The 26,789-nt window shown below is 48.2% G+C and overlaps 1 protein-coding gene across 6 annotated transcripts; it reads right to left on the bottom strand.

The window, feature by feature from the left end:
• Positions 1-429: 429 nt before the first annotated feature.
• LOC136450345 (type IV inositol polyphosphate 5-phosphatase 3-like) lies at positions 430-26,611 on the bottom strand. Of its 6 annotated transcripts, none has more exons than XM_066450739.1 (10): positions 26,029-26,611; positions 25,816-25,933; positions 24,731-24,799; positions 3,608-3,698; positions 3,303-3,407; positions 2,294-3,098; positions 1,812-1,996; positions 1,419-1,527; positions 1,191-1,333; positions 430-1,053 (listed from the first exon to the last, which is right to left on the bottom strand). In XM_066450739.1, exons 1-10 carry the CDS (start codon positions 26,458-26,460, stop codon positions 822-824), a joined length of 2,289 nt encoding a protein of 762 aa, XP_066306836.1. In that variant the 5' UTR covers positions 26,461-26,611; the 3' UTR covers positions 430-821. The 6 variants fall into 6 exon arrangements, with proteins under 6 accessions (XP_066306836.1, XP_066306837.1, XP_066306840.1 ...); XM_066450740.1 differs by having other exon boundaries at positions 26,047-26,611; XM_066450743.1 differs by lacking the exon at positions 3,303-3,407.
• Between the last annotated feature and the right edge of the window lie 178 nt (positions 26,612-26,789).

Here is a 26,789-nt window from a genome sequence, read left to right as displayed (position 1 = left end):
ATGACCGGCGCACGGCGGGCAGTCCGTTCCGCCGGCGCCGGCTCGGCGCCCGCATCGACGGCTGCGACTTCCACCAGGTAACCTTGCTGAAAACTTTGGCTCCTACTAAGACACATCTATGCAGTACAGCCTAGACATGTCAGAAAACAAGTCCCTGATTGATCCACTATTTTGCATCATTCAATACTTCTGTTTTTCAACAACAGCCAACCTGGCACCTCAGCAGGATGCTCGATCCCACTGCTTGAAATACAAGTATAAGTGCAAGTGCAGACTAAAGATCTCCAGCGACTTCAGTCAGAATGAGTTTAAAGTTAATCAGCTCCACAGTAACATAACAAAACAAGGAACATTTGCTGCAGGGATAGCATAGATGAGAGAAAAATTACAGTGGAACTGAAACTGCATAGTGTCACAATCTGTGTGAAATATTTACGGTATCCAACATTTTAATTACAGTTAGACCGTTAGTCCGTTACAAAGGAAAATATTTTTCCACAGATGAGATACACCATACTCAAAAGGGGGGGGGAAACAGCAAAATACATCACATCTGATTTCAAAATATGGTCAGAGATTATTTTTCCACATGAGATACACAGTACTCAAAAGCAGCAAAATGCATGACATCTGATTTCAAAATATGGTCAGAGCATGGATAAAATGATAAAATGTACAGGACTACCTACTTCCAATTGCTGGTCTCAGAAAAATAGAGGCACAGGCTGGGCAGGACTAAGTCGTAACTTGTCAATTCTTCATTGGATACTTGATGAATGCATAAAGTCTGTTTCGTTATGTGTCCGAGATTACCTTGAACTTTAATTTAGTCCAAGGTTGTATATTCCAGAAGTACTATCTTCCTCGAAGGAGAGCTGTTCCTCGACCTCTGCATCGGTGAAGGTAAGAGCTCTCTGCAGCTTTTTTGAAGAGAAAACCTCAACATCAGCCATGTACACAGCAATCACAGGGCGGTGATCTGATAGCCTGAGATCAACTGTCTTATATGACAGTAACCTCATACCCTTGCCATGGGAAAGAATTCGGTCACACCTATACATAGTTAGAAGAGAGAGTTTGCTGTTAGTACATGCCACTAGTAACTTTAGATATACAAACATAACTTCAATAATGATAATTTCATTAATAAAAAAACTAGCAGGGTGCAAAATATATTGAACAAAATATACCATGCAGGTGTTCTCCTTCCAGATTTGTGATCATCACTTATGTACTTTTCTGAGTTAACCTTGTACTTATACGTTGGAGGAAAGTTGATGACCCCTTCGGTCCATCCTTCAAATAGACGCCCCTTCTTCAGCTCTACTTTCAGCTAGCATTAAAGAGAATGGAAAGGTGAGCTAGAACTTATGACTAATGTGCATTTTGCAATATGATGATAAAACATAAAAGCTTACCTGATCTTTCCCAAACAATCCATTCCAGTCCTGCTTGGAGATGAGTTCATGTGTCTTCTCATATGGTAAATTGATCCTGTAGTTGAGATCACCTAGCCATACGATCCTTCTGAAGCATTCAAGAAATATCAAATCTTACATGAAACAAGCTCGTCACCAAATCTAGCTAGCATGAACTAAACTGGTAGACTAAAACATAATTTCTAATTGTCTACAACCCTCGACCACATGTTCTTGCTTTGCCCCCTCAATGAAAGCAAAAGTTCTAATAGCATTGCAATATTCAAGAATGGCTGAAGATAGTGCTTTGTTCCTGTCAACTATTAAAATAAGTAGCAGATGAACCGCTAAAAAGTAGAGGTGACCAGAAACGATACAGAATCTGTTACTTACTCATGGTCATATATTGTCTTAGGCATGTTGACTCTGGAAACTGGATTAAATAATGTCCTTCGGTGGATTTCTTGAACATCAGCATTCCTTTTTAGTTCATCTCCTTCCTTTTCTCCAGAGGTCAGGTGACAGCATATAAAGCAAAAGTGTGTTTGGTATATGGATATGCTTACTGATATTGATCCCTGAAGCATGCCAAAGTAAGAAGAGGTTAGCATACCCTTTTCCAAATGTAGTGTTGGTGTATTGAGGAAAGTAAATGCAAGTGATATGAGACAGGAAAGACTGGAAGATAATAGGTGCTAAAACATAAGTATTCTACAAAACGCCAGCTGTTGTTTACTGTAGTTTAGATAAGTGAATGCAAGCCAGCTGACAAATACTTATAAAGTGCATGCATTTGAAACTCAGTTTTCAAACAGCAGAGTTTCTTTAATTGAACAAAAAGGGTTCTGAGAGTATTGTGGCTTATAGAAACTTGCCTTATTACCAATGTAGCCCATAGCACCGACCCCTACAGTCGATACTTTCAGACTCTGAATGTGCTTTCGGAGGCTTCTTCGTACCCATATTGATAGGTACACTCCAACCATCTGCTTGCTTATTATCCTTACAAAGTATGGTCTTTTCCTTTTAACTGCTGCACAGTTAATGCTAAAATCAGGAACTGAATTATCCTCTGCAAATGGACCAGAATCTCCATTTACTGACTTGAAAGACAAATACGATCTTAATGCCTTTCCTGAAGCAAATGACTTTGTGCTGTCTGGAAGACACTGGGCCAACATATCCAATGGTGGTTCAGGCCAAATCATTCCAAGCCTCTCTGAATTACTGAATGTTTTAGTTAATAGCTTCTGGCAGATCTTCTCTTCCAAATTAGATTCTTTAAAACTTAGGTTATTGGATCTGTCAAAAGTCTTCATTGAAGGCAACCTGCTGAACTCGTCATCTTGTAAAATTGTTTCAGGTGCATCAGTGGGATGTTCACATTTGTTACCATGAATGCCATCAACAGAATCGACAAAATCTTGTTCGTTCAATGGGTGCACCTCCCCATCACTTTCACTGTCAGACTCACTAATAAGTTCATCTTCCATCACAAAAGCATCATCAGATGGCTTGAATCTTGATGGAGAAGGAGGATCGCTTTGACATTTATATTTGGGTTTATCTGGGCTGACCTTATTCAATGTTTCACGAATAATATGCTCCCACATTGCAACAGGGCGGTTGTCTTCAGCACCAAATATATTCCCAGCATTTAGTGGAACAATTTCTTGAAATCTGAAAGACAATCAAATCCACTTATTAAATAAAACAAAAGAAACAACAGTTATATTATTAGAGACTAACATATAAAAATAATAGCATCTTGTATCATATGGGACGAAACATTTTTTTGGAGATGAGTGAAGGATTTGATTAGAGACTAACAGGATTTGATTTCCATTGTATTTAATATGACTTGTTGAGGGATTCTGTAATTACCCAAGAACATATATATCAGCTGGCTCCTCCATATCCAACCATTCTTGAATATCCAAGTCATTAGGTGGAAGTCTGCCTGCAACATTCCATGTTCCAGCACAAATCCTGCCATCAAGCCAACATCAATCTTAAGGAACATAATGAACCTATAGTCATTTATTTGGTCCCAGATGCAGTAGCGATCCAGGTTTATGTTTGTGGTAGGCAAGATCTATGAACAAACTAGTAGTCATTCAAGTAACCGAAAAAAACTGCTGAGAAACAATCTGATAGATCCAAATTTGTTTAAGGGGAGCAATACACACCTGAGTTCCCTGACATCAATATACTGAGCACGAAGGGTCTCTGACTTGCGCCTTCTATGAAGCCCACAGGGAACCGCCCCCAGTTGGTTTCCTACAATATTTGATAGATTGTATCAGTGCATACGGAAAGGTTTATGCACCTTCTCGCAAGTGTATATTTTTACTTTTTTAATGAATAAGTGTGTATGCTTCAAAGGCGCTTTAGAGATACTTATCTGAAATTAGTGATACAACAGGGTAGCAGTAGATCTTATTTTGTCAGTGTGCTGCATGCATTGGCAATCTAACAGGTAACAAGGTGTCGGGGACCAATACTAGGGTACTCGAAGAGGAGCTAATGGTCATCAACATTGATTCATCCGAGCAGTCAAGAGCGCGACTACAGCTCCAACCAACCCCTAGGTGCGCAAGCTCCGCCTCGCCCGACCTCGAGGCTACCATCTCGCCCGACCCCGAGCCGCGGGCTCCGCCTCGCCCGACCTCTGGGGGTGGGCTCCGTCTCGTTCGACGGGGACCTATACCGTCACCGACTCCAGATCCAAGCGTATGGGCCTAGGTCAAAACTCTGACACCAGAGAAAAGACTGGCACGTCTCGATGTAACCCGTGGCCATGACTGGGCCATACTTGAGGGTTCACATCAAGAACAGTGTCGGGCGTGCCGGTGCTGTTCTGACCTAACCCTCGTACGAACGATGACAAACGCGTCAGTTCACCACGACGTTCGTCCGGGACGGGATGGAACACCATGACCGGCAGACGACGTCTGCGCATGGCGCCAAGTAACGGGCAGGGTCGCGACTGAAAGCATCTAGGCCCCTAGATGGGTTTCGGTGATTAATGATGACACAAGATTACTATGACTAACTGTGTGTTTTACAGAGGCAATTTAAGTTAGGTCATGGTAATGGCAATTGATTGGGCAATTATAGTTTTCATGCCTCTGTCGATGGAATTCAGTTTGGGTTTTTAAAGGATGGACGACAAGGTTAAGGACGACTAGTTCTAAGTGTTATTTGGAGTTGAAGAGACACTTAGAGTAGTTTAGGACTTTGTTTTTCTTTGGCCATACTATTAAGGGGGGGTATAGGACTAGTAGCTTGACCCTAGGTGAGTCTAGTGGGTTTGGTGTGGTGCACACTTGTTAAACCTAGCACTAGGTAGCTCAGGAATAGTCCTAAGATCAATTGGAGTCAACTTCATTCATATAGGATTTCGAGTTAGAAGTGAATGGATGGTCAAATAACTGACCGGACTGCTGGTCTGATTGTGATCGGACGCTGGAGGGTGAGTCCGGTCAGTTCATTTGATCAACTGTAGTCGTCTGGATACTGACCGAACGCTGAGTGGAGGAGCACCGGACGCTGGGGTGCCTGCGTTCGGTCCACTCCAAGAGAGGTTCAAGAGAGGCTTTTTCTTGACTGGACGCGTCCGGTGTGTGCTGACCGAACTGCTGGTCAGAGTCCGATCAATCAACTGTAGTCGTCTGCTACTTGACCGGATGCTTGAGTGGAGGAGCACCGGACGCTGGAGTGCCTACGTCTGGTCGACTCCAGAGAGGTTTAGAGAGGCTTTTTCTTGATCGGACGCGTCCGGCGGGGGCTGACCGGATGCTGGTCAGAGTCCGGTCAGAGCTTAACGGCTCTCTCTGACACAATGGCGGGTACAACTGACCAGAGCGTCCGGTCATCCTGATCGGAGCGTCCGGTCACCCTATAGAGTGCTGACTCAGTCTCCAAACATTATGTTTTGAATGAGAGGGTATAGATACTTACTCCACTCATCCATGGAAGGTCTCTTGCCCATTTGTTCAGCTGAGAAACACCTTTGGAGTGCAAAGGAGAGTAAGAGCCTAGTGAGGTGATTGAGATTTGATAATCCAAAATTAAGGACCTCATTAGTGCATCGAGAGTAGCAAGTGTGTATCCACCTTTCTCATTAGGCTTGTCTTGGTCAAGTGAGAGTTTGTGCTTGTTACTCTTGGTGATCGCCATCACCTAAATGACTTGGTGGTGATTGGGAGCTTGGTGATCATTCGACGGAGCTTGTGGATGACCCAAGTCAAGTTGTCAGCGGTTGTGGACGATTTAACGCTACGGAGTGTCAAAGAATTAGCCCGTAGAGAGCACTTGATCCTTGCGCGGATGAAGGTGGAGATACACCCTAGCGCGGGTGCTCCAACGAGGACTAGTGGGGAGTGGCGACTCTCCGATACCTCGGGAAAACATCACCGTATTTCTTTCCCTCTCTTTACTTTGAGCATTTACATTTGAGCAATTCATTTCATGTCTTTACATTCCTAGAATTGATATGCTAGAGTAGGATTAGAACATAGGGTGCAAAACTTTTGTGCGGAAAAACAATAGAAACACATTCTAGACATAAGGGGTGAAATGGGCTAAGTGTAGGGTTTAATTATTGCAAAAATTTAGAATTAGCCCAATTCACCTTCCCTCTTGGGCATCTTGATCCTTTAAATTGGTATCGAAGCCTCATGCTCTCTAAATTAGGCTTAATCGCCTAGAGCAAGATGTCCCACGGGGATGGACTCCCTCCTATCTTTGAGAGAGATGATTTTCCTTATTGGAAATTCGCATAGAGACATACCTAGAGGCTTTAGATGTTGGAGTTCTTAGAGCCGCCTCTCAAGGCTTCCCAAAACTTAAGGATCCCGCCAACCTTCAAGGCGATGAGGTTAACTACGAGAAGTGGAATGCAAAGGCTAGAAACACCCTCTTTAGAGGCCTTTGCAAGGATGTCTTTAACCGTGTGCGGAACCACAAAGACGTCCATACACTATGATCGGACATTTGTGCGCTCTATGAGGGAACCAAAAGTGAGCGTGAGGAACGCTACCACCTTGTGATGAAAAAGCTTAATTCATTTGAGATGCTTCCTATAGAAAATGCCAATGAGATGTATTCACGCTTGAATGTTCTTGTAGAGGAAGTCAATTGGCTTGGGCTCACACAAATGCAGCCCTCCGATGTTGTAAGAAAGATCTTGAATGTCCTCCCCATTGACAAATATGGGCATATTGTGACGGTGCTTCATCAAGGTGATCTTTCCACCGCTACATCAACTCAAATATTGAGGAAGATCAATGCACATGAGATGTACATGCATATCACTCCACAAGATGGCTCTTCTTCCACCAAGAAGAAAGATTTGGCATTCAAGGCTAGCCAAGAGAAGAGGGGCAAAGCAAGAGTTGATCATGATAGCTCAAGTGATGATGAGATTGATGGTGCAAGTCTTGCTCTCATGGTGAGAAGAACTACCAAGATGCTTAAGAAGCTAAACAAGAATTGTATCAAGTTTGATGGCAAGAAGAAGAAATTCTTTGCTAGTAATAGAAGGTAGCCCATCTCCAAAATGGATTGCTATAATTGTAGAGAACTTGGTCATCTAGCACATCAATGCACCAAACCTAAGAAAGACAAGTACAAGAAGAAGTACAAGGGCAAGAAAGATGACTCAAGTGATGAAAATGATGATGAGAAGAAGAAGAACAAGCCATACAAGAAGAAGGATGGCAAGAAAAAGGAATTTCACAAGAAGAAGAAGAATAACAAGGCATACATTGTTGGTGATTGACTCACGGATATTGAATCATCAAGTGGCTCATCTGATGATGAAAGTGAGAATGAGAACAAGAAGGTGGCCGCTCTTGCTATTGATTCTTCACTATATTCACCGACACCGCCGCCATCATCCTCTACACACCTATGCCTTATGGCCAAAGGTGAACGAAAGGTACAAAATGATGATGATAGTAGTGGCGTTGATAATGCTAGCAATTATGAAAGTGGTAGTGATAGTGATGAAGAATTTGAATCACCTTCTTATGATGATCTTGTCAAGTTGCTAAACCAATACACTAAAATCATTAGAAAGACGAGCTAAAAATGAAAAGCTAGAAATTGAGAAGGACTCACTCTTAGCAAAGTATGACATAGCCAAAAAAGCATGTGTTGAGCTTAGAGAAGAAAATAAAATTATGTCATCCAAACTCAAGGAGCTCAAATCCTCTAAAAAGGAGCTTAAAGAAAAACATGATAAACTTGAGGGGATACATAATGAGCTCACCACTAGTTACAATTTGCTAAAAAAAGAGTACACCAATCTCAAGATTAATCATGACAATATTGTTCTTTCTCATGAGTAATTATTCAACGAGCCACATGATGCTACTAACAATATTGTTAAGATTGATATAACTACATCATGTGATGACTTGATTGTTGAGAGCATTGAGCAAGGTTTTAGTAGCAAAGGCAAGAAAGTGGTTGAGTCCGACAACTATGATGAGTATGTCAAGCTCAAGAATGAGAATGAAAAGCTCAAGAAAGATCTTAAAAAGCTATCAACCATCAACACAATTGTGATAGAGAATATTGACAAAGATTATGATATGGCTCTTGAGAATGAGATGCTTAAAGAAGAGAACAAGAGACTCAAGGTGGAGAAAAATCATGATGAACTTAGAGAAGAAAACAAGAAGCTCAAGTTAGAGAAAGAGCATCTTAAGACCGGTTTGAGCAAATTTACAAGAGACCAATATCTCCAAAGTGAGCTACTCATGAACACCATGATGAAGATGGATAGAAGTGGTATTGGGTACTTGGCAAATCAAGAGAAGAAAGCTCAAGCTCAACATCATCAACAACAGCAATACAAGTCAAAGCCTAAGCCAAAGAAATGTTTTAAGTGTGGACAAGAAGGTCACTTTGCTCATGAGTGTCAAACTCCACCACCACAACCCTTGCCCAAGCATGCTAGACCCTTTGCCTTCAATGGTCACTACATGCTAAGAAAGGATTCTAGTGGAAAATGAAAGTCATGTTCTTAGGTCCACCCAACAAGAATAGACCTAAGCAAATTTGGGTTGCAAAGTCACTTGTTGAGAAAGTCAAGTGCCCTCATCAAGTTTGGGTCCCTAAACAACAAGCTTGATCTCTTGTATGTAGGTGAACTACAAGACCGATGAAAGTCATTGGGTTATTGATAGTAGTTGCACTCAACACATGACCGGTGATCCTTGTATGTTCACCTCACTAGATGAAGAAGTAGATGGTCAAGAAAGAATTACATTTAGTGATAATTCAAAGGGCAAAGTTCAAGGATTGGGCAAAGTTGCAATATCAAATGATCATTCAATATCAAATGTGCTATATGTTGCTTCATTGAGTTTCAACTTGCTATTCATTGGTCAATTGTGTGATCTTGGCTTTCAATGTTTGTTTACCGAGAAGGAAATGGTTGTGTCAAGGAAAGATGATGATCAAGTTATATTCAAGAGTTTTAGATACAACAACCTATATCTAGTGGATTTCACTTCCGAAGATGCAAACTTAAAGACATGCTTATTCACCAAAACATCATTTGGGTGGCTATGACATAGAAGACTTGCACATGTTGGAATGAGCTCACTCAAGAAGCTAATGAAAAATGAATTGGTGAGAGGTTTGAAGGATGTGAAATTTGAGAAAGACGAGCTTTGTAGTGCATGTCAAGCCGGCAAGCAAGTTGCAAACACTCATCCAACAAAAACCTACATGTCAACAACAAGAGTGCTAGAGCTTCTTCATATGGATCTATTTGGACCAACAACTTACAAGAGTTTAGGAGGAAATCTATATTGTCTTATGATAGTTGATGACTACTCTAGATATACTTGGGTGTTCTTCCTTCATGACAAGACCAAAGTGGTCGCATGTTTCAAGAAGTTTGCTAAGAAAGCACAAAATGAATTTGAAGTGAAGCTCAAGAAGATAAGAAGTGACAATGAAAAAGAATTTGATAACACAAACATTGAAGCATATTGTGATGAAGTAGGGATCAAGCATGAGGTCTCCGCAACATACACTCAACAAAATGGTGTAGTAGAGAGAAAGAACCGGACACTTATCACACTTGCAAGAACAATGCTTGATGAGTACAATACACCCGAAGCTCTATGGGCGGAAATTATCAACACCGCATGTTATGCATCCAATCGCCTATTTCTTCAAAAGTTTCTTGGCAAGACCCCTTATGAGTTGCTCAATGGGAAGAAGCCGGACGTATCATTCTTTCGGGTGTTTGGTTGCAAATGCTATATCTACAAGAAGCAGCAACACCTAGGGAAGTTTCAAAGATGTTGTGATATTGGTTTTCTTGTTGGTTACTCATCAAAGTCCAAAGCATATCGAGTATTTTATCATGCCACCGGCTTGGTTGAAGAAACATACGATGTGGAATTTGATGAATCTAACAGCTCCCAAGGAGCACATAAGAATCTTAATGATGTAGGTGATGAACCATTGAGGGAGGCCATGAAGAACATTCTAGTTAGAGACATCAAGCCCAAAGATGATGAAGATGATGTACAAGTGATTGATCCACCTCCTTTATCAAATGTGCCACAAGATGATAATAAAGATGGGAGAGTAGAAAATGAAGATACTCATGTCTCACATGATCAAATAGTGGCACAAGCTCAAGATGTTGATGCTCCACAACCTCCTTCTCAAGTGGTTGATAGAAGAAATTCACCTCTACTACAAGCACATCCCTGTTGACATTATAGGATCGGTAGGACCCGCATGAAGGAGAAGAAGGACCCAGCGATCCTGAAGGCCTTCTTCTCTCTCTCGTTCTTCTCTTTTCCTCTGTTGTAACCCGTGCTTTCCCTTGGCCTATAAAAGGGAAAGCAAGGCATCCCATGAAGGGGACCCGATCCGATCGACCCATCGAGATCCGATCTGATCGATCCAGATCGGCACAAGATCAGAACATGAGATAAACACAAAAGAACATGACACGAGATCAGAACACAAGATAAACACACAAGAACATGAGCTCTCAACATCCGTTTGCTCCTTCCATCAGAGACTTGGGATCCTTTCCCTCTCTCGCCTATTTGTACCCCCTACTACAAACTTTTAGTGCTAGTAACATGAGCAGCAGCGATGAACTAGACGTAGGAACTTTCTGTCCGAACTAGTATAAACCTCATGTCCTCTAAGCACACCATTCAAGCCAGACGCGCAATGCTAGAATTTTACTCGTTGGTGGTAACTCGAAACACCAATAGTTAGCGCGCTAGGTAGGGGTCTTTTGCGCGTATCGACATCCACACCAGGCCTCAGATGGCTAGTCACAACATTAGCTGGATCCTGGGCACGTACGTGCGCTTCAGAAACCTGGACTTCATCGTTACGATGGAGGAAGGGTTGTTGCATGCTCCCATCGCCATCTAACCTCTCCACTCCGCTAGCCTCGACGCGATCACTGAGGCACTTGAGGAGCTACAGCTGTACGCACCGGAGGTCCACGCCCTCGGGAGCAACCAGCTCCTCGGCTTCGATTATGGGAGGCTAGAGCGCCAGCTCGGTGCCTTCCTAGGATCCCGACCGTCCTAGGAGGACCTGTGCCACCTCACCTTCTCGTTCACCAACGTGATGACATAGCTTGCCAGAGGAGAGCCGCTCTCCCCAGAATACCTCGTCTGGAGCACCCCAATGATGCTCCCGTCTGGTCTGCACAACGCCGCAGAGACCGTTGGCCACCTTGTGGCGCAATGCACTCCCTCATCCCCCATGAACGATGAGTTTGTGGGGATGACTGAATATGTCGTGGAATCTTTCCACGACCTCGTAGGAGAATCGGAATCGCCCTCCAACTATGACTCCAGCAGGGGAGCCATCACCCCTCATGAATGTTTCGTGGCAGGTACCCCTGAGGGACACGTCAAAAGCATCCATGAGGGAGAGGCTACCCCAACGAATGACTTTGACGATGAGGTCGAGAGGGATGTAGGGGCCCCACCTTGCCTATGGGTAGAGCAACTAAAGCCTGGCACCGAGAGCTCAAGGAAGCATGACTCCAGCTCAAGCAAGAATGCACGGAGCTCGAGCGAGAGATCGGGCGCCATTGAGACGGTGGGCGTGCATGCACCGTGGCTCGTGATGTGAACCGAGGGATCATCGAGGATGATGAAGCCCTCCCACACTTCATCCGGGCAAGCCAAAACATCGCCACCGCAGCGGCCTTGCTCTGAGGGCTTCCGTGGCCCGTGACGCCTGAGGATCATCGGGCCCATCGTGAGATTCGCACGCTACTCGAGCGTGCGACGGCGCAGCAGGCTGAGAGCTTGTTGTCTAGACAACGCGAGCTTGACACCAGCCAGTGCGTGCCCTCAGAGCGACCCAACATGGATGTGTCAGTCCACCAGGCACAGCAAGGCAGCAAGCCACGCGTTGTGGTCTCGGTGCATGAGCGTCTTAGCCACAACCGTGACACGCGCGACACCCTCGATGCCCACAGGCGTGCCCACGACGATTCGAGGGAGTAGGCGTGGCTACCACCCTCATCGTGGTGGATGCTACGACACCGGCGAGGACCGAAGCCCAAGCCTTGACTTGCCGTGACCTCAGGCCTTTGGCCGACACATCCTCAACGTCGCCTTCCCATTATGGTACCAACCACCGACCAACATCCTGAAATACTCTGGAGAAACAAACCCTGAACTGTGGCTCGAGGATTATTGGCTTGCCTGCCAAGCCGGTGGAGCGGATAATGATGATTTCATTATCTGCAACCTTCCATTGTTCCTAGTCAATTCGGCGCAAACGTGGTTGGAACACCTTCGTCCAACCAAATTCAAAGTTGGGCGGACCTAAAAGAGATCTTCATAGGAAACTTTTAGGGCACATACGCGCGTCCTGGGAACTCATGGGATCTCAAAAACTACCGATAGAAGGCCGAGGAAATTTTTTGTGGGTACATCTGGTGCTTCTCCCGGCAGTGCAACGAGCTGCCCAACGTCATCGACGTCATAGGAGCTTTCCTATTTGGGACCACCTACAAGTCCCTGGTCCATAAGCTAGGACATAAGGGCCCGCAAACCACCAAGGAGCTCCTCGACATTGCCACTAGCCATGCCTCAGGCAAGGAGGTGGTCGGAGTGATCTTCGACCGCCTCAAAGGCAAGGTGAAGCGGGACGAGGACTGAAAGGTTCTAATGGCTAGAGGGGGTGAATAGCCTATTAAAAATTTCTACAACAACACTTTGCAAACCGGTTAGACAAATATGAGGCGAAGCGAGTGTTGTGCTAGCCTACTAAAAATGCAAGCCACCTACCACAATTCTAGTTTCTATAGTCTCTATCCACACAATGGCTATGTCACTACACTATGTTAGTGTGCTCTCAAAGGCTAACTAAAGAGCCACACTAACCAAACTAACAAGCTCTCACGACTAGCTACACTAAAGAGCTTGACAACTAGTTTGCGGTAATGTAAAGAAAGAAAGAGCAATATAGTTATACCACCGAGTCGAGGAATGAACCAATCAATCAGACGAATGAATACCAATGAATACCAATCACCTTGGAATCAAATGATGACACAATAATTTTTTTACCGAGGTTCACTTACTTGCCAGCAAGCTAGCCCTTGTTGTGGCGATTCACTCACTTGAAGGTTCACACGCTAATTAGCATCACATGCCAAACCCTCAATAGGGTGCCACACAACCAACACAAGATAAGGATCGCACAAGCCACGAGCAATCCACTAGAGTACCTTTTGCTCTCCGCCAGGGAAAGGTCAAGAACCCCTCACAATCACTATGATCGGAGCCGGAGATAATCACGAACCTCCACTCGATGATCCTTGCTGCTCCAAGCCATCTAGGTGGCAGCAACCACCAAGAGTAACAAGCGAATCCCGCAGCGTAACATGAACACCAAGTGCCTCTAGATGCAATCACTCAAGCAATACGCTTGGATTCTCTCCCAATCTCACAAAGACGATGAATCAATGATGGAGATGAGTGGGAGGGCTTTGGCTAAGCTCACAAGGTTGCTATATCAACATAAATGACCAAGAGAATGAGCTAGAGCCGGTCAAACGCCTTATATAAGCGTCCCCTTGAAATAGAGACGTTAGGCTCTCACTGCGGCCCAACTCGGGGCGACTAGACGCGCCGGTCAGATCGATCAGACAACCAGCCCAAGTGTCCGGTCACTGATTGTCGTCCACGTGTCCCCTATGGTCAACGACATCTGCACGATCTCAATGGTCAAGTGACTCAGCGCAACCCCTAAGTCATGATCAGACGCATAGGCAAGCTGACCGAAAGCACCATGCTCGCGTCAAGTCCTCACGCGCCTGCGCACCAACACCTAGTGACTGGACGCACCGATGGAATGATTGGGCACAATAATAACATGGAGTCCGGTCACTTCCAGAGAGCATCTAGAGCCGCATTTTCTCAATCGGACATGTCCGGTGTACCTCGACCGGACCCAGCTCAGCGTTCGGTGCAATACCCTAAGTTACGCTGCCTCGGCTTCTTCTGACTGGACTCACCACTGTTGTGTCCGGTCACATTTGGACCTAGCGTCCGGTCACTTCAACAATAGAGCCCGAGCACGCCAACTTCATCTAAAATTGATCAGACGTTGCTCCCCCAAGTCCGGTCACTATGTGACCTACCTTCGGTCACTGTTTCATAGTCCAATCACCTCCTTTACTTCACTAACTCTCCACCCTTGCTCAAATGTTCCAAATACCGAGTGTATCACCTTGTGTATGTGTGTTAGCATATTTTCACAAACATTTTCAAGGGTGTTGGCTCTCCACTAGATCCTAAATGCATATGCAATGAGTTAGAGCATCTAGTGGCACTTTGATAACCGCATTTTGATATGAGTTTCACCCCTCTTAATAGTATGGCTATCGATCCTAAATGTGATCACACTCACTAAGTGTCTCGATCACCAAAACGAAAAAGCTTCTATCAAGTTTCACTTTTGCCTTGAGCTTTTTGTTTTTCTCTTTCTTCTTCTTCAAGTCCAAGCATTTGATCATCACCATGGCATCACCATCATCATGATCTTCACCGTTGCTTCACCACTTGCAATAATGCTACCTATCTCATGATCACTTAGATGAACTAGGTTAGCAGTTAGGGTTTCATCAATTCACTAAAACCAAACTAGAGCTTTCAAGGATGCTGGCGAAGGCGCCTCCAACCTTCCTAGCAAGAAGAAGAACAAGCGGCGGCGCGAGGGCTCGCTCGTGGCCTTCGCCGACCGCAAGGGGGTTGGATGCCCGTCGAGGGCACCCCAGACCACTTTGAGAAGCTACTCGAAGGACCATGTCCGAACCATGCTTTTCTCATCAAGCATCTATACAAGGACTACGGCCTCATGAAGTTGTTCTTGTCTAGAGGCCCCAACAAGGGGGAACATCGGAAGGAGCCCAAGTCGATCGCGGACGACGCTGAAGGGAAGGACAACAACTTTTCGACGCTGGATGGCTGCCTCACGATCTTCGGAGGGTCAGCGGCCTATGACTCCAAGCGCTGCCAGAAGCTTGCGCGTCGCGAGGTCTATATGGTCGAGCCAGCCGTGCCTGCTTTCCTCCAATAGTCGGAGTCCACCATAACCTTTGATCGGACCGACCACCATAAAAGCATCCCATAGGCGAGAAGATATCCGCTCATGGTCGACCCGATCATCAGCACAAAGTGGATCACCAAGGTGCTGATGAATGGAGGCAGCAGCCTCAATATCATGTATGCCAAAATGCTCGACGCCATGGGCATCGACCGATCGCACATCCGACCGACCAGGGCACCTTTCCACGGCATCATGCCTAGAAAGCAGGCCATGCCACTTGGGTAGATCGATCTACCCATCACCTTTGGGGATTCGACAAATTACAGGATGGAAACCCTTACCTTTGAGGTGGTCAGGTTCCACGAGACCTACCACGCCATCTTGGGACGTCCATGCTACGCGAAGTTCATGGCCGTCCCCAACTACACCTATCTAAAGTTCAAGATGCCAGGTCCATATAGGGTCATTACCATCGGCACCTCCTTCTAGTGTGCCTACGAATGCGAGGTCGAGTGCTGTGAACACGTCGCGGCAATTGTCGCCTCCAAGGAGTTTGCTGCCATCAGGAAGGAGGTCATCGAGGAAGCGCCTGACCCCAAGTGGTCGGCTGGGTCTTTTGAGCCTATAGAAGGCGCCAAAGAGGTCCTCAAAGACCCCAGCGGCTCTGATGGTAAAGTGGTGCGCATTGTCACAATGCTTTCCTATGAATAGGAAAGCGCGCTCGTCAACTTCCTCCGTGCCAACAAAGACATCTTTGCATGAAGACCCTCGGACATGCCAGACATTCCAAGAGAAGTTACCAAGCACGCCTTGAAGATCAGGCCAGGCTCCAAGCCAGTGAAGCAGCGCCTATGTCGCTTCGATGAGGAGATACGTAGGGCCATCATCGAGGAGATAGCAAAGCTTTTGGTGGCGAGGTTCATCAAGGAAGTATACCACGCCAAGTGGTTAGCCAATCCCGTTCTTGTATGAAAGAAGAGTGTGAAATGGAGAATATGTGTTAACTACACGGGTCTCAACAAAGCATGTCCAAAGGATCTGTTTCCTTCACCATGCATAGACCAAGTAGTTGACTCAACTCAGGGTGCAAAACCCTTTGCTTCCTTGATGCATACTCCGGGTACCATCAAATCATGATGAAAAGTCCGACCAGCTTGAGACATCTTTCATCACCCCATTCAGATCGTTCTGCTATGTCACAATGTCGTTCGGTCTGAAGAACGCTTACCAATGTTTTATGTTCAAGAGTTTCGGGGACCTCATCGGGTGCACCGTTGAGGCCTACATGGACGACATCGTGGTCAAGTCCAAATGGGCTGACCAGGTCATAGCTGACCTAGAGCAGACCTTTACGAAACTCTGAGCAAATGGCTTTAAGCTCAACCCTGAGAAGAGTGTTTTCGGAGTCCCAAGGGGTATGATGCTGGGTTTCATCATTTCCAAGCGTGGCATCAAAGCCAACCCAGAGAAGATCTTGGTCATCACAAAGATGGGCCCGATTCAGAACATAAAGGGGGCACAACGAGTTATAGGGTGCCTCACCACGCTCAGTCGCTTTATCTCACGCCTCGGTAAATGATGTCTCCCGCTCTATCGGCTCCTAAAGAAGGCCAACCATTTCAAATGGACGCTCGAGGCCCAGTGGCACTTGACGTGGTCAAGCAGCTTCTGACAAAGGCCACGATCTTGGTCCCTCAGATCGATGGAGAACTGCTTCTGCTCTACATTGCGGCCACCACACAAGTGGTCAGCATCGCCCTGGTGGTGGAGCCTAAAGAAGAAGGGCATGCCCTCAAAGTGTAGCATCCCATGTACTTCATTAGCGAGGTCTTGTCCAATTCCAAGACCCGCTACCCCTAAATCCAGAAGCTCCTATACGCCATCCTTATCGCCAAGAGGAGGTTGTGTCACTACTTTGAGTCACATACGGTGATGGTTGTGACGTCCTTCCCCCTCGGTGAGGTTGTCCAAAACCAGGATGCCATGGGAAGAATAACAGAGTGGGCACTCTAGCTGATGGGTCAAGGCATTTCGTATGCTCCCTGAACGGCTATCAAGTCCCAAGTACTGGCTGATTTCATTGCAGAGTGGACCGAGGTCCAAATGCCACTAGCGGTCATCGACCAAGAGTACTAGAAGGTGTACTTCCATGGATCGCTGATGAAGAAAGGCGCCAGCGCGGAACTAGTCTTTGTTTCACCCCTCGGGGTACGCATGAGTTACATGGTTTGCCTCTATTTCCCCTCCTCCAACAATGTGGCCGAATATGAGACGCTCATCAATAGTCTGCGCATCGCCATTGAGTTGGGTATCCAACGCCTCGACGTCCGGGGCGACTCCCAGCTGGTCATTGACCAAGTCATGAAGGAGTCGAGCTGCCACAACCTAGAGAATATCTTGGCCATCACGACGATGGGCCCAATTCAGAACATAAAGGGGGTACAACGAGTTATAGGGTGCCTCGCCGCTCTCAGCCTCTTTATCTCGCGCCTCGATAAATGAGGTCTCCCCCTCTATCGGCTCCAAAAGAAGGCCGACCATTTTAAATGGACATACGAGGCCTAGGAGGTACTTAACACGGTCAAGCAGCTTCTGACAAACGCCCTGATCCTAGTCTCTCTGACCGACGGAGAACCACTTCTGCTCTACATCGCAGCCACCATGTAAGTGGTCAGCATTGCCCTGGTGGTAGAGCGAGAAGAAGAGGGACACACCCTCAAAGTACAGCGTCCCGTGTACTTCATTAGCGAGGTCTTGTCTGATTCAAAGATTCGCTACCCCCAAATTCAGAAACTCCTATACGCCATCCTTATCCCAAGAGGAAGTTGCGTCACTACTTTGAGAAGCATTCAGTGATGGTCGTGACGTCCTTCCCTCTCGGCGAGGTCGTCCAAAACCGGGATGCCACAGGAAGAATCACGAAGTGGGCACTCGAGCTGATGGGCCAAGGCATTTCATATGCCCCTCGGATGGCCATCAAGTCCCAAGTGCTGGCTGATTTTGTCGCAGAGTGGACCAAGGTCCAAATGCCACCAGCAGTCATCGACCAATAGTACTGGATGATTTACTTCGATGGATCGCTGATGAAGAAGAGCGCCGGTGCGGGGCTGATCTTCATTTCACCCCTCAGGATACGCATGAGGTACATGGTTCGCATCAATTTCCTCTCCTCCAACAATGTGGCCGAGTATGAGGCACTCATCAACGACCTACGTATCGCCATTGAGTTGGGTATCCGATGGCTTGACGTTCGGGGCGACTCCTAGCTGCTCATCGACTAAGTCATGAAGAAATCAAGCTGCCACAACCCCAAGAAAGTTACATATTGCCAAGAAGTCTGCCAGCTATAGGACAAGTTTGATGGTCTCGAGCTCAATCACATTCTAAGGTGTCTCAATGAGGTGGCCGACGCGCTAACAAAAACGACGTCCGGTCAAGAGCCTATGCCGATAGGCGTCTTCTCCAGCGATCAGTACAAGCCCTCGGACCGCTACGAGGAGCCGAAACAAGCCGATGACGGGCCGTCTGCCCTGGGCTCGGGGGCTAACCAGATGCTGGCTCCATCCAACCCTGAAGTCATGGAGCTTGATGAGGATCTAGAAATAGAGCCTGACCCTGTGGTCGACTGGAGGACGCCTTACCTCGACTACCTCCTCCGTGAGGCGTTGCCGATGGACCAAATGGAGGCTCGGTGGCTTGCGCGTCATGCCAAGTCCTTTGTCCTTATTGAGGGCGAGCTCTACATGCGAAGCCACACCAGGATCCTCTAGCGTTGCATCCCCAACGAATAAGGGAAATGGTTGATGAGCGATATCCACGGTGGGGTCTACGGTCACCATGCCGCACCTAGAACCCTGGTCGGAAACATGTTCTGACAAGGCTTCTACTGGCCGACCATAGTAGCCAACGCTGAACATATCGTGCGCACCTGTGAAGGGTGTCAATACTACGCTGGACAGATCCACCTATCGGCCCAAGCACTCCAAATGATCCCCATCACGTGGCCATTCGTGGTCTAGGGGCTCGATCTGGTCGGACCTCTCAAGAGGGTGCCTAGGGGCTATACACACTTGCTTGTCACCAAAGACAAGTTTACAAAGTGGATAGAGGCTCGATTGATCTCCATGATCAAGTCTGAACAAGCCGTGCTGTTCTTCCTTGACATCGTCCATCACTTTGGAGTCCCAAACTCCATTATCACGAACAATGGCACGCAGTTCACAGGGAAGAAGTTCCTCCTTTTCTACGACGAATACCACATCTGCGTCGATTGGGCCACCGTGGCGCACCCCCACACGAATGGGCAGGTCGAGTGTGCAAACGACATGGTCCTACAAGACCTCAAGCCTAGGATCTTCAATCGGTTGAACAAGTTTGGCAGATGATGGGTCGTAGAGCTTCCTGCGGTGCTCTAGAGCCTGAGGACGACCCCCAGCCAGGCCACTAGCTACACACCATTCTTCATGGTCTATGGTTCCAAGGCTATCCTCCCGACCGACCTCGATTATGGAGCGTCGAGGGTCAGGGCGTATGATGAATAGGGAGCCAAGGCATCCCTCGAGGATGCCATGGACCAGCTAGATGAAGCGCGCAACATCGTCCTCCTCCACTCGACCAAGTACCAGGAAGCGTTGCGCCGGTACCACAGTCGTCGAGTGTAGGGTCAGGCCTTCAATGTTGGGGACCTGGTGCTCCGCCTCGTCCAGAGCAACAAGAACCGCCACAAGCTCTCTCCACCATGGGAGGGACCATACGTCGTCGAGGAAGTGCTCCGACCAGGCACTTACAAGCTCAAGACCATCAACGTTGAAGTCTTCGACAACGCCTGGAACATCGAACAGCTATGTCACTTTTACCCTTAATATAGGCACATTTTCTCTTATCAATTTTGCTATCAACTCTCTGATCTTTAATGACACCTGACCCCAGCAATGGTGGGGGGTCGGGCCTCACCCAGGGGCTGATAAGAGCATATCTATCCGGCAGATATTCTCTATGCCCAACCCTTTCTCACGTTAAGTCCTAGAAGCGAAGGTCGTGAAAACAAACGCTGAGTAAAACTGGTCAGACTGCAAGAAACCTATGCCCTAGTGGCTACAACATTTTTGCTCACCAACGTGATCAGAGTTTTTTTTCCGCACCCCGAGCTTCTTAAGCCTTAACTACAGAAAGAGTCAGAATGCATTTAAGAGTATATCCACCTGGCAAACGTTCTCTGTGCCCGACCCTCTCTCACATTAAGATCGAGAAGCAAGGATTGTGGAAACGAACGCTGAGTAAAACTGGTCGGATTGCAAGAAACCTACGCCCCAGCGGCTACGGTGTTTTTGCTCACTAGTGTGATCAGAGTTTGTTCACCCGCACCCCGAGCTTTACGGCCTTAACGACAGAAAGGGTCAAAATGCAATAACTTTTTTGTACAAAAAGGGGAGAAGGGCTAAAATTCTGTTTGGCCATAATGAAATCTAAGAGCCTGTTCACTCGTTATGAGTTTGCCGCTTGGCTTATCAGCCTAACTAATTTCTTGGGGAGGATGATCTCATCCTCTATCCCCGTAGGAAAGTCCTGTGCTAGTGGGTCACCCAAGTCGGTTGGACAGCTCAGACCGTTGCCGAGAGACGGGTAAGGAGCAGTAGAATGCCCCATGTGGGTTATGCTGACTCCATCACGAACGACAGACCCAGATTCCACTCGGACATATCCGGTAAGAACTTCCCGAACCTGTCACTCGAGCCATCAAGGTAAGTCTTGTGCCAGCGGGTCACCCAAGTTGATCGAACGGCTCGGGACGCTGCCGAGAGACGGGTCACCCTTAATTTACGCATGCTTTCTCTTATTAGTTTTGCTATCGACTCCATGATCTCTAAGTGACACCCGACCCTAGCAACGGCAAGGGGTTGGGCCTCACTCAGGGGCTGGCAAGAGTGTCTATTCGGTAGAAATTCTCTACGCCCGACCCTTTATCACACAAACAAACCTAGAAGCGAGGGTTGTGGAAATAAACGCTGAGTAAAACTGGTCAGACTGCAAGAAACCTACGCCCCAGTGGCTACCGCATTTTTGCTCACCAACATGATCAGAGTTTGTTGCCCGCACCCCGAGCTTTAGCCTCTGCCTTCCTAGGAAGGGTTTGGAGGGGCCCACCAGTGGAATCTCCATCGAGGAGAGGCCAGCAGGTCGCCCAAGTCGATCAGACGGCTCGGGCCGTTGCCGAGAGACGGGTAAGGAGCAGCAAGATGCCCCATGCGGGTTAGGCCGACTCTATCATGAACGACTGACTCAGATTCTACTTGAACATATCTGGTAAGAGCTCCCCGAACCCATCACTCTAAGCCATCGAGGTAACTTTACAAACCCCCACTTTACTTTTCCAGTGCATGAGCATTCATTCATCCATTCTCATACATCCAAGCATCGCATATGCAATTATTGCATCACAACGCTTCACATCGTGCCATGAAGCGATAGTCGTCTCATTCGATATGAGCGGCGATCGACCGAGGTTCAAAGGCCGGCCCACGAAGGGCTCGAGGCCGCCTCACGTCAAATAGAGCTCGGGGAGAAAACACAGATGAGCCCCAGCGGCCTTTGCCCGACCCACTCAGAAGCGGATAGGGTCATCTCGACCTTCTCTTTTGATCCTAACCTCGAGCCAAGCCCACAGAATCTCCATCGATGGGAGGCTAGCAGGCCACCTGAGTCAGTCTCCAGAACAACTCAGGCATCTGCCGGGAAGCGGGTTAAGGAGAAGTAGAATGCCACATGAGGGCTATGCCGACCCCATCACGAACGACGGACTCGGATTCCACTCGGACATGCCCGTTAGCCTGCTCGCCAAGCACGACACTCGAGCCATCAAGAAAAGTGTCATTAGCTCAACCCCTCCAATTGTAGAAACCGCGGACAGGGTGACGCATAAAACTCGATTGACCCCTACCGAGCCCAACAGGGCTCAGGGGATCGAGCCGCTTGACCCCAACTCAGGAATCTGACCGACCGAGGTTCGAAGGCTGGCCCACGAAGGTCTCGAGGTTGCCTCGTGTCAAACAGAGCTAGGGGAGAAAACACAGATGAGCCCCAGCGGCCTTTGCCCGACCCACTCAGAAGTGGACAGGGTCATCTCGACCTTCTCATTCGATCCTAACCTCGAGCCACGCCCACAGAATCTCCATCGAGGGAGGCTAGTGGGCCACCTAAGTCGGTCTCTAGAACGGCTCGGGCATCTACCGAGAGGCGAGTTAAGAAGCAGTGGAACGCCACATGAGGGCTATGCTAACCCCGTCATGAACGACGGACCCAAATTTCACTTGGACATGCCCATTAGCGAGCTCGCCGAGCGCGACACTCGAGCCATCGAGGCAAGTGTCATTAGCTCAACCCCTCCGATTGCGGAAACCACGGACAGGGTGACGCAAAAAACATGGTCGATCCCTACCGAGCCCAACGGGGCATGGGGGCTCGAGCCGCCCGACCCCAACTCGAGAATCTGACCGACCGATGTTCAAAGGTTAGCCGACGAAGGGCTTGACGCCACCTCGCGTCAAATAGAGCCAAGGGAGAAAATGCAGATGAGCCACAGCAGCCTTTGCCCGACCTGCTCAGAAGCAGACAGGGTCATCTCGATCTTCTCGTTCGATCCTAACCTCGAGCCAAGCCCACAGAATCTCCATTGAGGGAAGACCAGCGGGCCACCTGAGTCGGTCTCCGGAATGACTCAGGCATCTATCAGGAGGCCGGTTAAGGAGCAGTGAAATGCAACATGAGGGCTATGCTGACCCCGTTACGAACGATGGACCCAGATTCCACTCGAACATGCCCGTTAGCGAGCTCACTGAGCGCGACACTCGAGCCATCGAGGCAAGTGACATTAGCTCAACTCCTCTGGTTGCAGAAACCACAGACAGGGTGATGATCATGAAGACGAGCCGACCCTCGACCGGACCCCTGCTACGGGTGGGGGCTCAAGGAAAGTTGGACTCGCAAGGAGACTGAACGCGTGGTCGTAGAACGACAGACCCCCATAGGGGTCGGAATCAAGAAAGACCTTTTCTGACCCATCAGATCTCATGGTTGTACCCCCGAGGGGTCTGATCACGACAAAAGGGAATCGTCGTCACTAGGACATGCCATGGGCGACAAAAGAAGGTCAAGGATATCATAATCCTCCTATTCGGAAAAAGCCTCCGAAGATATATTCTACTCCTCCACATGTTCTGGGGCTACTGTCATGGACCAATACTAGGGTATCCAAAGAGGAGCTAATGGTCATCAACATTGATTCACCTGAGCAGTCAAGAGCGCGACTACAGCTCCAACCGACCCCAGGTGCGCAGGCTCCTTCTTGCCCGACCTCTGGGGGCGGGCTCCGCCTTGCCCGACCTCGAGGTTGCGATCTTCGTCTCGCCTGACCCCTTGGGTGCGGGCTTCGCCTCGCCCGACCCCGAGCTACGGGCACCGCCTCCCCCGACCTCTGGGAGCAGGCTCCGCCTCGCCCGACCCCGAGGTCGCGGGCTCTGCCTCGCTCGACCTCTGGAGGCGGGCTCTGCCTCACCCGACCCCAAGGCCACGGGCTCTGCCTCGCCCGATGCCGAGGCCACGGACTCTGTCTCGCCTGATCCCTTGGGTTTGTGCTCCGTCTCGCCCGACGAGGACCCATACCGCCGCCAACGACTCCAGGTCCAAACATATGGGCCTAGGTCAAAACTCTAACACTAGCGAAGAGACTGGCACGCCTCGATGTAACCCGTGGCCATGACGGGCCATACCTGAGGGTTCACATCAAGAACAGTGTCGGGCATGCTGGTGTTGTTCTACTGAACCCTCGTACGAACGATGATAGTCGCATCAGTTCACCACGACGTCTGTCGGGACGGGATGGAACGCCATGAACGGCAGACGACACCTGTGCATGGCGCCAGTAATGGGCAGGGTCGTGACGTGGAGCTGTCCCTGTTGACATCTACAGGATCGGTGGGACCTGCATGAAGGAGAAGAAGGACCCTACGATCCTGAAGGCCTTCTTCTCTCTCGTTCTTCTCTTTTCCTCCGTTGTAACCCGTGCTTTTCCTTGACCTATAAAAGGGAAAGCAGAGCGTCCCATAAAGGGGACCCGATCCGATCGACCCATCGAGATTTGATCCGATCGATCTAGATCGGCACGAGATCAGAATTCGAGATAAACACACAAGAACATGACACAAACACACGGCTGAGCAGCGATCGTGCTCTCAGCACCCGTTTACTCCTTCGACCAGAGACTTGGGATCCTTTTGCCTCTCTCACCTGTTTGTACCCCATACTATAAACTTTAAGTGCTAGTAATACGAGCAGCAGCGACGAACTGGACGTAGGGACTTTCTATCCGAACCAGTATAAACCTCGTGTCCTCTAAGCACACCATTCAAGTCAAACGCGCAATACTAGAAATTTACTCGTCGGTGGTAACTCGAAACACCGACACAAGGTGGTTAAAAACTTACTGTAAGGAGGAAAAAACTAAGGAAACCCCTTTTTCTTTTTAAAAAAGAAAATCTAGTTACTATGTTATTTGTTTTTTTCTATCGAAATATACGCAGGAGAGCTGACGTATCTTTGTGTTATAGAGAGGATCAAACGGCCCATATACATTACCAACTCATGCCAGGACCAGAAATGTGAATAATCCCATTGAAAAAGAAGCACATTTGCAGTCAGATATGATAGCTAATATGATAACAACCACAAGTAATTACCAATAGCCTCAGCACCAAATCCACGGAAGCTCCTCTCTTCATGCAACTTTCGCTCCCATGCGCACATCTCTGCTCAAGGTCCATTACATGTCGACTGTTAGACTTTGATCTTCCACACTGATCAAAATCAGCACAAGACCCAAACCTCCCCCAAAAGGGAGAGGCAATCTAACGCAATGTAGCTTTGGCTAAAATGAACCAATAATTTTAAAGCTTGAAATCACCGCCAACAAAGTAAAGTGCAACATTATACTCCCTGTTTTCCCTTTTCAAAAGTTATACCCGCTTTTTGTAAGCAACCATGTGCTGCAACTATATTTCGTGCAATCAGATTCAGAATTTCTTTTCTTTTATGTTCCTTTTAGAATTCGTGTAAAAAAGGCAGGATAGGAATAGAGTGGGAGATCTTATCGTTTTGAAAACCACGAGGAATAACATTGTACTCCTAGTACTCTGGTAGTTCATCGAAATAGACGTCCATTTTTGTTTCATTTCTGAGAAAGGAAGGAATATACCAAGGTGAAAGGAATAGCTTAGGAACACAACACCACGAGGAACCAAACAACCATAGAATCGATTCATTATGTCAAGTTTCTATCAGTAAATGTGAAGTCGTTTTCCAAGCTCTTGGGATCGGCTTCCAACTTTGATTTTTACCTCCAAAGCCAAAACAAATTGGATCATGATGGAGGAAGGAATCGTGCAGTTACATACAAGTAAACACCAGCGAAAGCGAAAGAGTCGACCCTTACTGGTTGGAAGCAGAAGTAGCATTTACTAATTGTTCAGGTCAGTTCTTTTTCCATACTACAAAACAATGAAGCATGGCAAGAAAGATGTAACATCAGATCAATTTTGGCAACACCACGCGTGAACAGTGAGAGACAGAATCAAACACGAAGCATTGTCCGATCATTCATGAAAGGGCAAACGGAATTTTTAGTTTGCCTTTGTCATCATGGGAAGATGCTGATTTAGAAACCGAACTAAGCAAGCAATTACACAGGTCATGTGCAAAAGCCAAAAGGGATAAAGGAACGATGAAGGCAGGAGGGAGTCGGCTAGGAAGTGAGTGCATCACCCACCTTCATACTCGACTTCGCTGTCGGTGTCGTCGCCGGTGGTGTCGCCCTCGTCGGCGCTGAAGTCGGACTCCGGCGACCTGATGTTGAGCCACTTCCGGAGCACGGTACTGGGCCACAGCTGCGTGCCCGGACAACACAAGTAAAACACCACTTGAGTTTTAAGCACCACCACCAGGAAACAAACAGAAGCAGCAACAAAGCAAAAGCACGCACAGGCACCGATGTCCTCACCTGCTTCTGCTTCCTCCCCTTGCGCCGCATCCGGTGCGCGCTGCCGGGGTGGGTCGCCGCGACGGCCTCCATTTCCTGGCGCTCGGAGCCGCCGCGGGCGAGGGGATGCAATGGCCGGGGCGGCGCGCGCGCCCGCGCGGACGAGGACGAGGGCGCGGCGGCTGCCATCATGTCCGCTACAGCGGTCAGTTGGCGGTTGCGGGCGCCGCGGTGCCTGCGGCTGCGGCTGCAGCGTGCTATCTCCCTGCCGCCTTCCCTGCGACCCTGCCTTGTTCGGGAAAAAACCGGTGGCGACGCCGCGTTGTTATTGGCCTGGCGCTTGGTTGATGAGAGCTCCTGTTGTGGACTGGAGGTGGAGGCGAAGAGGACGCAGACCCACTGCGAGCGACACTGACAAGAGCTTCTTGTGATCATTGCCTTATGGGCGTAGCTGGTGGATGATCACGGTCACCTGCCTCGTGCTCTGACGAGGCGCCACGTGGCGCAGGCGGGGCACCGAGGTCTCCACGCCGACCAACCAATCCAGCAGCGCGCTGTGCGCGCCAGTGGATGGATGCAGGGCCCCAGGGCCGTAGGCCGTAGCACTAGCACCTGCGGCGGTGAGATGTGAGGCATCTCACGCGTTCTCTGTGCAGTGTGCCGACCGGCGTCGGCGTACCCACTTGCCCGGAGTCGCACTCGCACCTGCGTCCAGTAGATAGCGCTTCGTCGCGCAGTAGGGGTACAGCTCGCGCGCCGCGGAA

Source organism: Miscanthus floridulus, chromosome 5, assembly GCF_019320115.1.
Source record: "Miscanthus floridulus cultivar M001 chromosome 5, ASM1932011v1, whole genome shotgun sequence".
Lineage (NCBI taxonomy): Eukaryota > Viridiplantae > Streptophyta > Magnoliopsida > Poales > Poaceae > Miscanthus > Miscanthus floridulus.
Note: the sequence above shows the minus strand (reverse complement) of the source record. Positions and strands in the feature narration are given on the sequence as shown.

Bases quoted from the DNA above. Each gene is read 5' to 3' on its own strand.
- LOC136450345 (XM_066450739.1), bottom strand. From the start codon at position 26,460: ATGATCACAAGAAGCTCTTGTCAGTGTCGCTCGCAGTGGGTCTGCGTC. The intron at 3,408-3,607 runs GTGTGTATTGCT...GCTTGATGGCAG, and splicing joins ATTGATGTCAGGGAACTCAG to GATTTGTGCTGGAACATGGA. The intron at 1,997-2,293 runs GCAAGTTTCTAT...GGCATGCTTCAG, and splicing joins TGGGCTACATTGGTAATAAG to GGATCAATATCAGTAAGCAT.